Source organism: Vulpes vulpes, chromosome 12 (assembly GCF_048418805.1).
Source record: "Vulpes vulpes isolate BD-2025 chromosome 12, VulVul3, whole genome shotgun sequence".
In the NCBI taxonomy this organism is placed as follows: domain Eukaryota; kingdom Metazoa; phylum Chordata; class Mammalia; order Carnivora; family Canidae; genus Vulpes; species Vulpes vulpes.
The window spans coordinates 110,824,112-110,839,596 of NC_132791.1; the positions used below are offsets into that span (position 1 = coordinate 110,824,112).

General features: G+C 39.1%; 1 protein-coding gene across 11 annotated transcripts in view; it reads left to right on the forward strand.

The window, feature by feature from the left end:
- The window catches only part of MSANTD2 (Myb/SANT DNA binding domain containing 2), a 32,440-nt gene that overhangs the window by 7,343 nt on the left and 9,612 nt on the right, over window positions 1–15,485 (forward strand). For 2 of the 11 annotated variants that reach the window (XR_011995784.1, XM_072729469.1), the window contains exon 2: window positions 14,559–14,620. The exons of 2 other annotated variants lie outside the window; for them this stretch is intronic. Coding sequence is in view for 2 of the 9 variants with exons in the window: in XM_072729469.1 (XP_072585570.1) it covers window positions 14,559–14,620 (62 nt within the window). In the remaining 7 variants the exon portion in view is untranslated. Of the gene's footprint in view, window positions 1–11,631; window positions 14,621–15,485 lie in introns of those variants that run through there. 7 more of the 11 variants (XR_011995785.1, XM_025998990.2, XM_025998986.2 and 4 more) reach the window with 5 other exon arrangements.

The window sequence follows — 15,485 nt, forward strand, 5'->3', positions numbered from 1 at the left end:
CTTTACACCTAAGAAATGCCAGGAATCTCTAATGTTTTAAGGTGCCTTGATTAATCATTAGAGGAAGAGTAGAGATATCCCAGTAGGAGGCCACTGCTTTAGAACTCTGAGCCTCTTTCTTTCTTTCTTGGCAGATATAGTGGGACTGGGCCATTAGATTCCATTGCCCTTAGGAAACAGGAGAAAGGTGTGGAGCTTAACTCTTGGCTAAAGTCCAATAATCTTTGGGAGGATTTAGAGATCTTGCCCATTCCCTTTCATCAGATTCAATTGACAGATTGATCACAGGGTTTCTCCAAATACTAAAGTCTGAAATAAGGACTTGATATTTTTTTTTATTATTCACACACAAATATTTGAGTACCTTGCCTGTTAGGCCCTAGAAATGCAGCAGGGTACCATCTACCACTGAGTGTCCACTTTCCAGCGATGGTGGCAGATTAGTAAAGCATCAATTACAGTACTGTGATCAAGGTCTGTGTAGCATATTTACATTATGTTCATGGTGCTTCAGATGCACACAGCAAAGGCCCAGGAGGGTATCTTGGGATCATAGCCTCTCAGGAGGTAGATCTTGAAGGTAACATGGGACTGGACTGAGAAGGAAGAGAGAGATGAGCAGTTGGGGTAAAAGACCAGAGACAGCATAACCTAAGACACTGAAAACTACAAATACAGTAAAATATTTTTTTGTTCAAGAATCCTAAACTGAAAACACCTAAACGCTGTAGTTCCAAAAAATTCATAAGTGATAAGCTGTTTAAAAGTCACGCCACGCATGGCATTTGCTGAAGGTATGACTTAGAATCTACCAGTGACTAGTTGGTGTCTTAAAGGACCAAGAAAAGGGTGGAGCAGATAGTTTTGGAATAACAGTAGAGTGGGATACCAATTCTAGACAATTTTATGTTTTGATGAATAACCTTTCTGTAGTGTTGGATTGTAGTTGTGCAGATATCTATTATATATTTCATTCTTATATAGAAAAACCAGAGCAGTGCATCTTTTTTTTTTTTTTAAGATTTTATTTATTTACTCATGAGAGACAGAGAGAGAGAGAGAGAGAGAGAGAGAGAGAGGTAGAGACATAGGCAGAGGGAGAAGTAGGCTCCATGCAGGGAGCCCGATGTGGGACTCGATCCCGGGACTCCAGGATCACACCCTGAGCCAAAGGCAGATGGGGGTGCCCGCTCCCACTAGTACTGGGCAGCTGGCTTACTCCTTGGGGACTGGCAGCTCAGGGTCACATTGGTCCCCATGCGGGGCACCCCCAGGAGGCGGCAGGAGGGAGGAGCTGGAGGAACTAGAGCAGGGAGATGGGTTAAAAACTCAAACCCAAGGAAAAACAGACCCTGCCATCCCCACCCCCAAAATGCTCCCTGTACCCCCCTCCTCCGACCTCTACACTCTGCCATTTGGGAGAGAGACCTGCCTGGCCCCCCCTTCCCCCATGGGGAAGGTTTGCAAAGTGTACTTCACACTCACCCAGCACACTGAGTTCTAAAGTTTTGCTGCCATGGCTCCTATTTTTGCCTTCATGGTCTTGCACATTCACAGAGCAGCGGTAGGACCCAGAGTCTTTCTCCCAGAGGCCCTGCAGCCGCAGGGACACATTCTGGGAGGGCATGGAGTAGACCAGGGATACCCCAGATTTGCTTGACGTGGCCCCACTGATGTACGCCAACACCTGGTGGGGAGCACAACGCCTCCCCGTTATTCCGTGTGTGCCCTGTGCCCACAGGCTCAGCTGACCCGCCTCCCCCACGCTGGCAGTCTTCAAGTGCTCCTCCCTGTACTCATCCCTCTACCCTGTACCAGCTCCTCATTCACCTGCTGTCTCTCTAGCCTCCCTCTCTCTGCCCCTGGGTCCTCTTCCCACAACAGTTCTTGACCCCCTATGCTTTGTCTCTTCATCTCCCATTTGGCAAGTTTAGAAAGGTGGTCATAACCTACTAAAATTGATTTCCCAACCCACTAATGGGCCCTAACCTGCAGTTAGATAAAAGATTAGAAGATATTGGTATGAGATCAAGGTTTTTCAGTCATTGTGTTCTTTTAGATTTAAGGTGTCAGAACTTAAGAAATATCATAATTTGGAACAGGTTGTATCCCAGGCATTCTGGCAAAATGTTTTATACCATGTAGTTCTAGATAGCCTGAGCCTAGGGTTTGAGAGAAGAAGGTGGAAGGAGATGGGAAGTGATAAGAAATGAGATTGGAGACATAAACAAGAGGTGAGATGATGAACCAAAGAGTTTAGATTTTACCCTAATCATCAAAGAGCTGTAAGATGGGTAGTGGACATGGTTAGTGTTAGGTTTTAGTACTGGCTGTGATGTGGAAATGGGTTGGAAAGGATGAGACTTAGAAGCACAAAGACCATTCAGAGGCTTCTTGCAGTAAGCTCGACAAGAAGTGCGATGAAAACAAGACAGTAGATTTCAGATATACCCAAATCGGAGGGGTTGATTGGGGAATCTGAAAATTCTAATCTTTTTTTTTTTTTTAATTTTTTATTTATTTATGATAGTCACACACAGAGAGAGAGAGAGAAAGAGAGAGAGAGAGAGGCAGAGACATAGGCAGAGGGAGAAGCAGGCTCCATGCACTGGGAGCCCGACGTGGGATTCGATCCTGGGTCTCCAGGATCGTGCCCTGGGCCAAAGGCAGGCGCCAAACCGCTGCGCCACCCAGGGTTCCCTGAAAATTCTAATCTGTGGGGTTTGATAGATCTTAACTGGTCACAGCTTCTACCCACTTACACAGGATTCTTTGTTGTAGTCCTCAAAGATTGTCACAGTGCTTCGTAACCTCAGTTTTTAGAGTTGGTTCTAGAACTCATCTAAAACACCATTTTAGCACAGTCCTATGTTACCTCTAGGATGTACTCTGGAGTCTCTTGGATTCTGATCTCTATGATTTTCAGAAGTAATGATCCTGCCGTTTTATTTTTTCCTCTTTTCTAACATTACCAAAGGGCAAGGACTAAAAGTCACGTCTCTAATTTCAGATGTTAATTGTCATACAGGCACTCTGAAGTATGTTCATGTCAGATAGAATAGCAATTTCCCCCCCTTTATGAAGGTCACATCTGTGTATCAAAAAGGTTTCAAAATAGGAGGAAGAATGTCAAAAACAAAGACCAGTACCACAAAGAGCTTTAGTTTTAAACGATTGTTAGGGTTGCTGTGATTATTAGGTACTCTCTAATCTTATTTCTGTTGTGGGGCCCATGCAGTGTGTTTGTCTGCCTGATATTGACCATTGCAAAAACTTTATTCAGTGTTCAGAATGAGTGCTTAATGAATCTGTGCCTGGTATGCATATGTTATAAATTATCTGGAGTTTGTAATCTATATGGAGTCTTCCCCCTACTGTTCTGAATCACTGGAAAATGTCTGCATATTGGAAAAAAGGCATGTATTTAAGTCTGTTTTAATTCTTAGCTTATTGTAGTTGAGAGTCCTTGAGCCAGTGGGAAAACTTTTTTTTTTTTCTTCTCTCGGCACTAATCAAGTGAGTTTTATCTTGTCATTTAATGGGATGTATTGTTATTCCTTAGTAAAATACAAACCTGTGTTTATTCTCAGACTTTAGGAATAACAGCCATCATTTTATTTTTATATATGTGTTCTTGGCTATATTCATAAATTACATATTTTGAGCTACCAAGTAAAACTTCATTCTATACAAATTGATGCAGTAGAATGGAAGTTATTTACTTAGATATGTTTTCTAGTTGCATTTTCTCAGCCTGTGTAAGTCTATTTTGTTGTAATAGCCTGAAGTTTTGAAACTCACAATATTGTTTCTCTAATATCTACCTTCAGATTTCTTCATTTATTTGAATAAGTCAATTATGTTTGTAATTGATACTAATAAAACCAGAATAAAGTTCATATCTTCAAAAACTGCTTTTATTATTATTATTTTAAATTTACAGATACTTTCTCTAAATGGAAGGAGCTGATTTATGATTTAGAAAGAAGAGTGTGATAGGTCAAAAAGAACCTCAACCTTATATTTGATCTCTCAATTACCATATAAAATGTTAGGGAATTTTTATTCATTCATTCATTTGTTTAGTAAAAAATCCGTTGAGCTGCTTCTGCATGCCAGGCACTGATTTAGGTGCTAGAAATACAAAATCGAAAAAAAAAAAAAAAAACCCTCCCTTCAAAGAGCTTACATTCTAATAGAAACCAATATGATATTTTAAATATGCAATTCAAAACAAATAGCACAAAAGAAAGAAAGGCCACTCAAATATGATATTAATAGATATCAGTCTTATTGACCTTATAACATTTGAGCTCTTTATTTTTTCCCTTAAGTAAGCTCCCCATCCAACATGGGGCTTGAACTCACTGAGATCTGGAGTCGCATGCTCTGCTGACCCAGCCAGCCAGGTGCCTGGGAATGTTTGAGCTCTTATCTTTCATTGTATGTTAGCCATAGAGGTTCAGTTTGCCTTTTCTTTATTAAAAAGAGTTACATGATTTTATATTATACCTTTTTATTGTGATATGTCCACTCAGGTCACTGAGGTTTGCCCCATCAAGCAGCAAAGTGCAACATTGTTAATATTCATTCAGTAATTAGATAATGAGCACCCCTGTTTAGTCTTCAGCATAATCAGGTAATGTCCCTTCTCTCTTTTGCGATTAGGAGACATGGTTAATAGTTGGATCAGAGTCGTGCCTGTTCTAGAACAGTATAAAATAATATTTTTTCCTTTGTAAACCACATTACAGAATTAAGAAAAATCAGTGGGGAAATTTTAACTTCATGGTAGCATGATTAATTACATACCTATGACATGTTATTTAACAAGAAGTGGTGAATCTGATTTTTTTTTAAAGATTTATTTATTTATTTGAGGAAGGGGGCAGGGAAGTGGCAGAGGGAGAGAATAGTCAAGCAGGCTCCCACTGAACATGGAGCCGAAAGTGGGGTGAGATCAGGACCTGAACCAAATCCAAGAATTGGACGCTTAACTGACTGAGCCACCCAGGTGCCCCATGATTTTAATTCCAGTAAATTTCCATGCGCCAAAACAGGAATGAGAGATCCACATGCTTTTTTCCCCTATCAAAGAAAATTTATGGGTCATTCATACTTACTATTTGATTCATGCTGTTCCCTCTGCCTACTGGTTCTCATATGCAGGTTGCCCAATGAGTGAGGCCTATTCCTGTGGTTAGTTAGGATTCCTTTTCTCCCCTTTTCTTTATATGTCCGTGTTAGTCACCATATTCTTGCCAAGACTACAGACCTTTGAAAATAGTTAAATGATTGGCCTTTATATATAAAGAGGAAATACAAGCAAAAAGTTAAAGGAGCTATACTAGTATAGTCAGGTGTTTCTGAAACTTGAAAAATCTAAAGCATGTTTATACAACAATGTTACTTAATATGTAACAAACCTAAATCTAGGTATAACACTTACAGATCTCCTCTGTAATAAAAAATAACTTTAAATTACTTTTACATGCCAATAAAACTAAAAATGAGAAAATCAAGCTAGCAATCCTTTAACATCAGATGAGGTGGTTTAGTTGAAACTTACTTCCAGACAAAATTCTGATACTAACTGCTACAGTTTGTTGTTCCTGCCACGTGCTTTGTGATAAAATTTCGGGGCTTTCTTTACTTAAACTAACCTTTATAAGTGGTCTCCATGTGGTGTGACTGTCATTTTTGTTATAATGAACATTTATTGAGTACAAGCTATTAGGTAGACACGGTTTTAAGTGCTCTGTTTGCATTTTTCATTGAACACTCACAACAAATCTATGATGGAGGTACTGTTATTAGCCCCACCAAACAGATGGAGAAATTGAGGCACAGTGAGATTAATTCATCTAATGTCACAGAGCTAGCAGGTGGTGAAGTTAGACTGAGCAGTCTATCTCCATGCTCTTAACCACTTGTTTCTGTTCCCCCTTTATGAATCATCAGCCCACCTTTTATAAATGTTAACAATGGAAGTAAGTTTTTGGCAACAGTGTGATCATAAACAATCAATAGCCAAAACACATAGCAACACAGATGGATGTTATTATGCTCATACATGTTACTTATCACGGAAGGAAAACAGAAGTTTTCAAATCCTTGCAGATAATTCATGGTGTCCTGAGATTATAAGCACAGTGAAAAAGATCTGATTTGGAAGTCTCAAGAAAGACAACAGGTATTGAAACATAAATAAGGCTTTTATTGTTAAAGACTCAGTTTGCTCAAATCTTTATATAAATGATGATATTTATTGAACTACCAACTCCTCTTAAAGGAAGTAAGTTTGAACTGCAGAAGGATTTAAAGGTAGAATTACTTTTTGGCAGTAAAAGCAGGTAAGGATGTGGCTTACCGAAAAGAGGCCATGGAATGTCCATTACCTAAGCTGCCATCGTTCACCTAATATGTAAGTGGTTTACTCTTCTTAGAGATGGAGGATGAGATGGGCTGTTTGTAATATATAGTGTAAATGTGCCCCCCAAAAGTATATATGCATATGAAGAAAGCTAAAAACAAAATAAATAGGAGAGTGCAGGGAGTAACCCACGTGAATATGGTTACTTCTGCTAAATATTAAAATGAGCTCTGAAAAAATAAAATGAGCTCTGTATAAACATCCTGGCAATTATGGCAAAAAGGTAAACACCGTGACTTTCTATACTTTTCAATGTCTACCGAAGAGGGGAACACCAGATCTTAGCTTTGAAACTGAAATTTACGTTAACGAGGTTCTGATAGTGACCTTGGATAAGCTCTTACCTTTCCCTTAGTTCACGATTCAGATAAATAAGGATATATCACAAATCTTTCATATACATGGGATACACTCTGCAGACCCCTCCAGGAATAAGACGCTAATCTGCCCACCCTCACACATGGACAAATAACTGGCCAGGGCTTCCAGTTGAATTCCTGGAAGGAAGTTCCTTTAGCCCAAGGGAGCTACCTCTCCCAAGGTTAGATTCCCTCTCCAGGGGTAGCCTGAATCCAGTGGCTGGTCAGTGCTGAAATTCAACATACAGCCACCTTGCCCCAGTTCAGGACAACTCTGAAGGGTCATCCCAGTTGCCACATGCCACTTTGGGTTAGCCAAGGCCTCTGTTGCAGCCGTGTCTTATTTCAACTTTGCCCAACCCTATTCCGGTCAGTCTCTCAGAGGTGTTTTCAAGAGCCTTCCTCAGTGAGCCTGCTGCACGGACTCCACAGGCTATTTCCTAGGACCCTCTCTTTTAGCAGTAAAAATTAGGAATAATAAATATAAACTGCTTAGTTCAAGTCTCAGCACACAGTAGGCACTGAGAGAAGTGGTAGTTACGGTTTTTACCTTCATTGCACAGGACATTGAGCCACATATGGAAAATGTTTGATTTTTGTAGACTACATTTTTCATATGGCTATTGCTTTTAGCAATCCTCATAAAGGTAAGAATAAGATAAAAATGCAGCCAAATGAGCTATAAAAAGTGTTTATGATTACCTGAATTTCTTTCTAACAACTTCCTATATAAGTTCAGGTTGCCCAAGGACAGATGCATAAACTTAAAACATGCTTATTTTCAGGTTTTTCATGGGATATCTGTTAGCATATGAAGATGTGTTCTTTTCATGCATTTATGATCTGTAGTTTATACCATGTAAATGCAAAAAACCCACTACTTTTTGAAGTACAGTTGACTTTTGAACAACATAAGGGTTAAGGACACCTAACAGTCAAAAATCTGGTTATAACTTTTGACTCCCCCAAAACTTAACTACTAATAACCTGCTGTTGATTGGAAGACTTACTGATGATATGAGCAATTAACATATTTTTTGTGTTATATGTATTATATATTGTATTCTTAAAATAAGCTAGAGAAAAGAATGGTTAGATAATCATAAAAGAAAATGTATTTACAGTAATGTAATTGAAAAAATTCACATGTAAGTGGACCCTTGTAGTTCAAATTTGTGTTGTTCAAGGGTCAACTTTAATTCAGTATTTACCCCCCCCCCTTTTTCTTAAGATTTTATTTATTTATTCATGACAGACGCACAGAGAGAGGCAGAGACACAGGCAGAGGGAGAAGCAGGCCCCATGCAGGGAGCCTGATGTGGGATCCCAGGACTCCAGGATAACGCCCCGGGCTGAAGGCAGGTGCTAAACCACTGAGCCACCCAAGGATCCCCAGTATTTACCCTTTTTAAAACAATTGACTGAATCTCATCCCAAATTCAGTCAAGACTAATGCTTGTATCCAGATACCTTGATGGAGGATTTCTAATAACCTTATTTCTTCCATGATTTTGTCTAGATGTCACAACCAAAGATGTAAAATTTACTAATGGAAAGAATTTGTATTATAGATTATCTTTGCATAATAGATGGTAGTTTTTAGTTAGAAAATAACTACAGAACTTTCATGGTTCACATGAAAGGAATGAGGTGGCCATTTTGGGGGAGGCGAACTGCTTTGCACCATTTCCCTTCTAAACACTGGTCTCATTGCTGGTAGAAAGTACCCCTTGTTTGGAAGCAGGACAAGGTAATGGTAAAGCTGTGTGAGGTATTTTTGTAATGTGTGTGCACGTGTGTGTGTTTGCATGTGTAGTTTTTAATTGTTAGACATGGTTGATTATGGACCAATTAGTGTGCAGTGTGGGATGTTGGTATGGGAGGCCTTTACAGATGAATGATTCTCCCCTACTATCCTAGAAATATTTTAGATAATTCTCTTGAGTGTTTAGTTCTCACATATTAATAGAAGTTAACATTTTAAATATCATCTGAATACCACTTTGAGGTGATGCCCCCGGGTGTGAATTACTAAGAAAAAGACTTAACAGAGATGCTAATGTAGCAACTTCAGAAGTGATGTAGGAGGTCAGATGAAAATAACCTAATCCAGGTTAATTCTTTGCCAAACAACTGATTTTTCCCCCATTTGGATGCCGAAGAAGTTCTAGGCAAATAGTGGTATGTGGCTGCCTTGACTCTTAACTATCTGTTGCTGCTTGTGTCTGAAATAGTTAAGCAGTTCGGTAAGCCCTAATTTTTTGACCTGTCTTGTTCTAAATAGAGAAGCACTTGAGGATTTCATGCCTAGAAGGATTCTTGTATCCCAGAGAAGCCCTTAAACATGAATACACTTACTAGGTATGGCTTGTACAGTGTTGCCACCAATAGGAGATATTGTATGAGCACCCTTATGATTTACCAATGGTATAGGGTTAAAAACTTTATGGTCATATGAATATAGTTTCTTGAGCAATGGAAGATGTTTGTTTTTGACAATTGATATTATCCTCCTTGAGGGTTTTTCTGCATAGTCTGAATGGATAGGACCCTCACCTGCTAGCATGGAGGAACTAGGAAACTTAGAAGAGTTGATACTCAGAATCAAAATTTCCTGAATTATTTGTTCTACGCAAGACTCTCTCCCTCATGAAGACAGTACTGCCCAGTTATAGACACAAAAGTGAGTCATTCATAGCCAGATTTGGAATGCGGTGTGAGCTGATAAAATCAATCCTGGACAGTTCCCCACAGAGACTGGGGCTCCAGCGAGGTAAGATGTCTTGGTTTCTGGTGGTCGTTCTTCCGTTTGACCCTATCAGAATCCAGGGAACAGTTGAGTCTTTTTTCCTTTTCTATCTTTGACAGAATTCTACTTTATATCCTTGAATATTATATTATGTAATTTGTAAGGCATAAGTAATAATAATATTTGGACAGAGTGACAGAGCTCTCTTTGGTGAGTGACCCCACCTAAGGAAAAATATAAACCAGAATGGTAGATATTTTTAAAATAGCCCTTGCCCTCTGCAGTTATTCCTTTTGTTACAGAGGGAGTTTGCTTTGCTAATTATAGCTGTATTTGTGTTTTATACCCTTTTTTGCTCCTGCTTTTTTCAAGTAGGAGCCTTACCTACCTTGGAGTTATCGATTCTCTAAAGAAAATAGGCCATAGTGGTTATACGGGGAGTTTCCTGATTTTCTTCGCCAAGAAAAAAATAATCCTGCTAGTGGTTTACAATGTAGAAATTACCCTAATTCATTTACCTAATAAATATATATACACACATAAACATATAGCTCTTATGTGATAGGCAGTATTCTGGGCTCAGGGAAACTGAACTAGGCAGACATAATTCCTACCTCACAGAGTTTATGATCTAGGGGAATAGTTCTCTTAGGGAACATTCACATTATGTGAGTGGCATTTGGGACTTTTTTTTTTTTTTTTTTTTTTTGACCAAATTCCTTTTGAAGGAATACCTATTTGTCTTGGGTCCTTGGCTTCTCATTTGTTAAGTGAGGAAGGTGAACTAACATAATCTCTGAGGTTCTTTTCCATTCAAAACGCCCATAATATTTTGGAAGCTGAAACCTGGTTTGCTCTTGGAGCTTTTGGCAGCTCCATTCACCCACGAGATTATCCCGCAAGGATGGTGATATAGACAGATAATAAATAGTATCAAGTGCTCCAGTGAGTTAAGGACAAAGTTTGAGGGTCATTTTCTTAGTAATTAAGACATCGATGACCATGATATGAATGATTTCAGCAGAATGATAGATCAGACTTAGTCCCCTTGGGTTAAGGACTAATTAGTGTAAATAGTGCCTAAATAGTGCCTATTCCTTTGAGACCCTTTGGGCTTTAGAAAGTATTAAAATGGGGGGATCCCTGGGTGGCGCAGCTGTTTGGCGCCTGCCTTTGGCCCAGGGCGCAATCCTGGAGACCCGGGATCGAATCCCACATCAGGCTCCCGGTGCATGGAGCCTGCTTCTCCCTCTGCCTGTGTCTCTGCCTCTCTCTCTCTCTCTGTGTGTGACTATCATAAAAAAAAAAAAGAAAGTATTAAAATGGGAAGATGCTAAAGCTTAGCCATTGTGGCTACTAAGGAAAGTAGTCAAGACTTTCTTTCCTATACTTGTTTCTAGATGGTGAATTTCCCTGTTGTAAGTTGTTACCTTATGTAGTTTATCTAGCATCTGTATTGGTAAGTGAATCAGGTAATGAATGATCATATATTATGTGATTCAGTTGGAACAGATAATTGGCATAATTTATGAATCATTTAATATTGCCTGATTGCCACTTCAGAAAAAAGATTTCCTCCCTAGCAGGTGGGGGAAAAGTGCTATATTTTTGTGATAAGTAAATTGATATCCTTATATGTTTTTACTGCTAGAAATTGTTTCTTTCAAAAAGCAGGAGATTTTGACTAATTTACCTCCTGAAGGAAATATTAATGCTGCCTTATCTAAATGAACAGGATACGGAGCAAACTGATTAAATTGTACGTAAACTGGTTGTCCCAATTTTTAGAATCTCTTATAAAACCTAATACACAAATTAAGTCTACCTTGTTTTAGGACTTCCAACTAATACCTGATGTATTTTATGGAAGAAGCAACAACATGGTATACAGCAGTTTCTGAACGTGAGGTTCTTGTATGGGCTTTTCAGAGAGTTGTGTTCCCCTTAAAATTGTATAGAACAGTTTTATATGTGTGTTTTTCTGGGAAGGGGATCCATGACCCAAAAAAGTTAAGAACCTCTATTCTGGAGAGGAAAAAGAAAAAGAAAATTTAAGAAAAAAATATCTTTCACTTGCCAAAACCTCCCCTGTAGCGCTAAGGACTGGGGGAGTGTGAAACAAGTGCTATATTTTTGGTTTTGGTTTTGATTTGTTGGGATTTAGAGTTGCTTGGTTTTAAAGGATTTAGGTGCCTGGCAAATCAGTTTGCCAGATTTTGATATATTGGAGAACCTAAGAAAATAGGTAGTAAAACTTCTGCTGGCCCCAGATGGATTGTGCCTCCAGTGACTTCCTAATCATTAGTCACAGCTCTGTGTAATATACACACATATGCAGTGATATATGCTGTACTCATAATATCCCTCTTACTGTGTGCAGAAATGTGTTTATTTACTCATGTCTCCTCTTTCAGGTTTTTAAAAATTTTCCACCTTTTGTGCTCACAGTAAAAAACTAAAGCTAGCTAAAGAAATTTTGACTCTCTCTACAAGATATTGCAATAAATTCAGTGATTTTTTTGTTGTTGTTGTTGCCTCATTAACTAAGAGCAACTAGTTGTAACAGTTACAATAAAGCAATAAATTATTTAAGAATTTATTTACTTATTTGAGAGAGAGAGAATGTGAGTACAAGTTGGGAGAGGGCCAGAAGGAGAAGCAGGCTCCCCGGCTGAGCAGAAAGCCTGATGTGGGGCTCAATCCCGGGAGATCATGACCTGAGCCAAAGGCAATATTCTATTTATTTATTTATTTATTTATTTATTTATTTATTTATGACACAGAGAAAGAGAGAGAGAGACAGAGACATAGGCAGCTCCCCAGGGGGAGCCCGATTCAGGACTTGATCCCAGGACCAGACGCTCAACCACTGAGAGACCCAGGTGCCCCTAAAGCAGTAACTTTAAAGGAAGAAAGAAGATAGATATATTTCACAGAGACTTTTTTGCTACAAAATACACATCTTAGGCTGAGGTATTGTTTTTAACACTTTTATAAACAATTAGTCATTGGAGATTTGCCCCCAGGATAATTTCCCCTATCTCTTGTGAAATATAATATGTGATTTTTAAGACTTGGACTGTAAATAAGTATATTCTTTATGTAATCATTCAGGTTAAAAAAGTCTCAGATTTATATTTAGTTGCCAGAGGGTTAAGATCAACTATGTAATCCATTCCTAGGATGTCCAGTTTGACAACTGCCTTTGAAAATCTGTTTCACTGCTTGTTTTTTCTTATAACATTGTTTCCTGCTATAATAACTAAGCTGTCCTGCCTTGCAGTTTGACTTTATTTTTCATCTGACATCTTAGACTGATCATGCCAGTGTTTTCTAAACAACACATTTATATAGTTATTAAGCCTTATTTCTGTTCCTCATTATATAGACCCTGCCCCACCTGCAGTCAGTTCTATGAGAACAGTGGTTTTGTCATGGTGATTATCTTATGATTATATGCAATGGGGCAAATTTTGAGAAAATGATTGAGCCAGTAGCAGAATTGGTTGGCATATGCCCATATGATTTATTTCATTTGCTTCCCTACTTTGCTACACCAGGGAAGGATTCAATTCCTTCTACTTCCTGAAAGTCAGCGAGGGATTGGAGGACACTGAAATGGAAGAGACCTTGTTTTTACCACTCCCCCCTCCAAAGTAGCTTATATAATGTCAGGAAGGGCTTTGATGAAACACTGGCCCTGCTGATAGATCTTATTTTCCAAGCCTTTCATTATTTTATTTACCCTTTTCTGAACTCTACAATTTCCCTCTCTTGTAGCTGGTTCGATGCCCAGAACTGAATGCTGTGCTCCAGCTGTGGCCTCACCGATGCTGAATAGAGAGGAAGAGCCACCTTCATAGCTTACATGTGATTCCTCTGCTTATACAACCCAATACTGGATTTACTTACTTTGGCAAGATAGCTGCATTGTGCACTGTATTTAATGTTACGTGTACTGTAACCTTGGGTCTCTCTCTGCATTGCTGCCGTTAAATCCCCAATCCTGCCAATCTAAGACTCCTGCCTTTGTTTACCTGCTCCCCTCCCCCCCAGACCCTCCCCCCCTTACATTCATCCACAATGAATGTCATCTTTATTCTTTCATTTCCTTTCACTCCAATCTTACACTTTGATAAAACTTTCGCTCTGTCTGTAAATTATCAGTTGTCAGCCACCTATTTTTCTCCCTGCTTTGGTAATGGGACAACCTTTAGTCTTCTCTCTGGTGCTTTTCCTGTCGGAATCATTAAACACTTGGCATTTCTTCCAAATCGGTTCCCTAGGAACTCCTCTGATTTGACCGCCTGATCTAGTTACCTATGCTTTAGTTCTTCTTTCCAGATTTTCTTGACTCCTCCTGACCTCTATCCCTCTGACTTCATTCAAGATAACAGTGTTACCTCACTCCTCTTCCCCAGTGAGATTGTAAGATTGATTTACCATGGAAATTTCTAGCCAATAAGGATAATATTATTCTTTTCGATTGTTAATAGACTAGTCTTTAATAATTTTAAGCAGATTCTTTCCCCGTTCTCTGCCCCCCACCACCTAGATCTTAATTAAAAAAATAAATGCTAGACATTAAATTACCGCACCTTTCTAAGACGAATGAGGTAAAGAAAGAAGGAAGGGAAGTAAGGTATTTGTGTTGAGTAGGAAATGGCCTTCCAAGTAGGCTAAACTGAGATTCTTGTTGGGTTTGGCATGGCTGTCTGAAATGGGAGGTGAGACTTTGTTTTTCCTAGATTCTGGAGCGTTCTCTTAATCTCAGATTTAGAGTAGGTTTTTAAGTTGGCTTATTTAGGACTGTTGACACAGACACACAGTCATTTAATTGCCTGCTTTGGTTCATCATTTAGAGCGTGGGAAGTGTAACTTTTTCTGATTGGAAGGTCTCCATATGCTCCTTTTATCTGTTTCTAAAGTCCCTGCAGTTTCACTGAATTCCAGTGTCTCCTGTAGTGGTGGTCAAGTTCACGTTTGAGTTCTCACTTTTTTTTTTTCTCTATCTTAGTTGATGTGTCCTATCCAAACAGCTTCTCCTTGGATCTGTGGATCTTTTACTGAACCCAGAAGGTACCTCTTATGTGTATTTATGTCTTAAGAGAGTTAAATGAATTTGGAAATCCTTTCAACAGGATTTCAATATAGTGAATTCCTATCATACAGATTTAGGAATTACTAAACATTTGTCTTCCAGGCCCCTGATAGATATTTTACATATCAGCATATTACACTATCAAAGTGTATTACAAAAGTACATGATGAAAGAGGTGGCAAGATCTTTTAGCCTTTTTTGATGAAATATACATCATCTGACTGTTCTTCCGTTATCTAAAATCATTAGATATTAGTAGTTTCCTCATTCACAATTACATAAGCCAATTAAAATTTCAAGCTCAATTTGGTGGTTTCAGAGAAAGTAAATCTTTTCTGTGGTTTCCCACCATGTATATTGTCAGAGATTGGTGACTTTGTTTATGCCTCTATCCCATCCTGATAACCGTGGCACCTTTCTTCAAAGGAACATCAGTTTTATTTCTTGACTTCTGAAATAACCCTTAGTGACAGATCTGACTGGGCTCTTTGGTGTGCTGCATGCTTTTCTCTAGGCAGCCAGTCAGAAGTGAGCAGTGGCATCTCCATTTATGGCCTTGGAAGGGTGAAAGGGACACGGCCGGGACTCTCCATGTACGGTCCTTGGAGCAGTTGAAAAGAGTGGTTGGGATGTTCTTGGAGGCAGCAGCTAGACATTGTGAGATAAAAATAAATTGGCAGGAGATGTTTGCAATTCAAATTCCAATCCCTGCAAGGAGGGCAGAGGGCACTGGGAAAGGGGAATATATAGAAAGTCAAATGAGATCTGCTGCAGGCATATGCCTCCTTCCATTGGAAGGGTTGCCCTGAGACACATTTCCCAAGTTCATGTCTGATTTTTTTC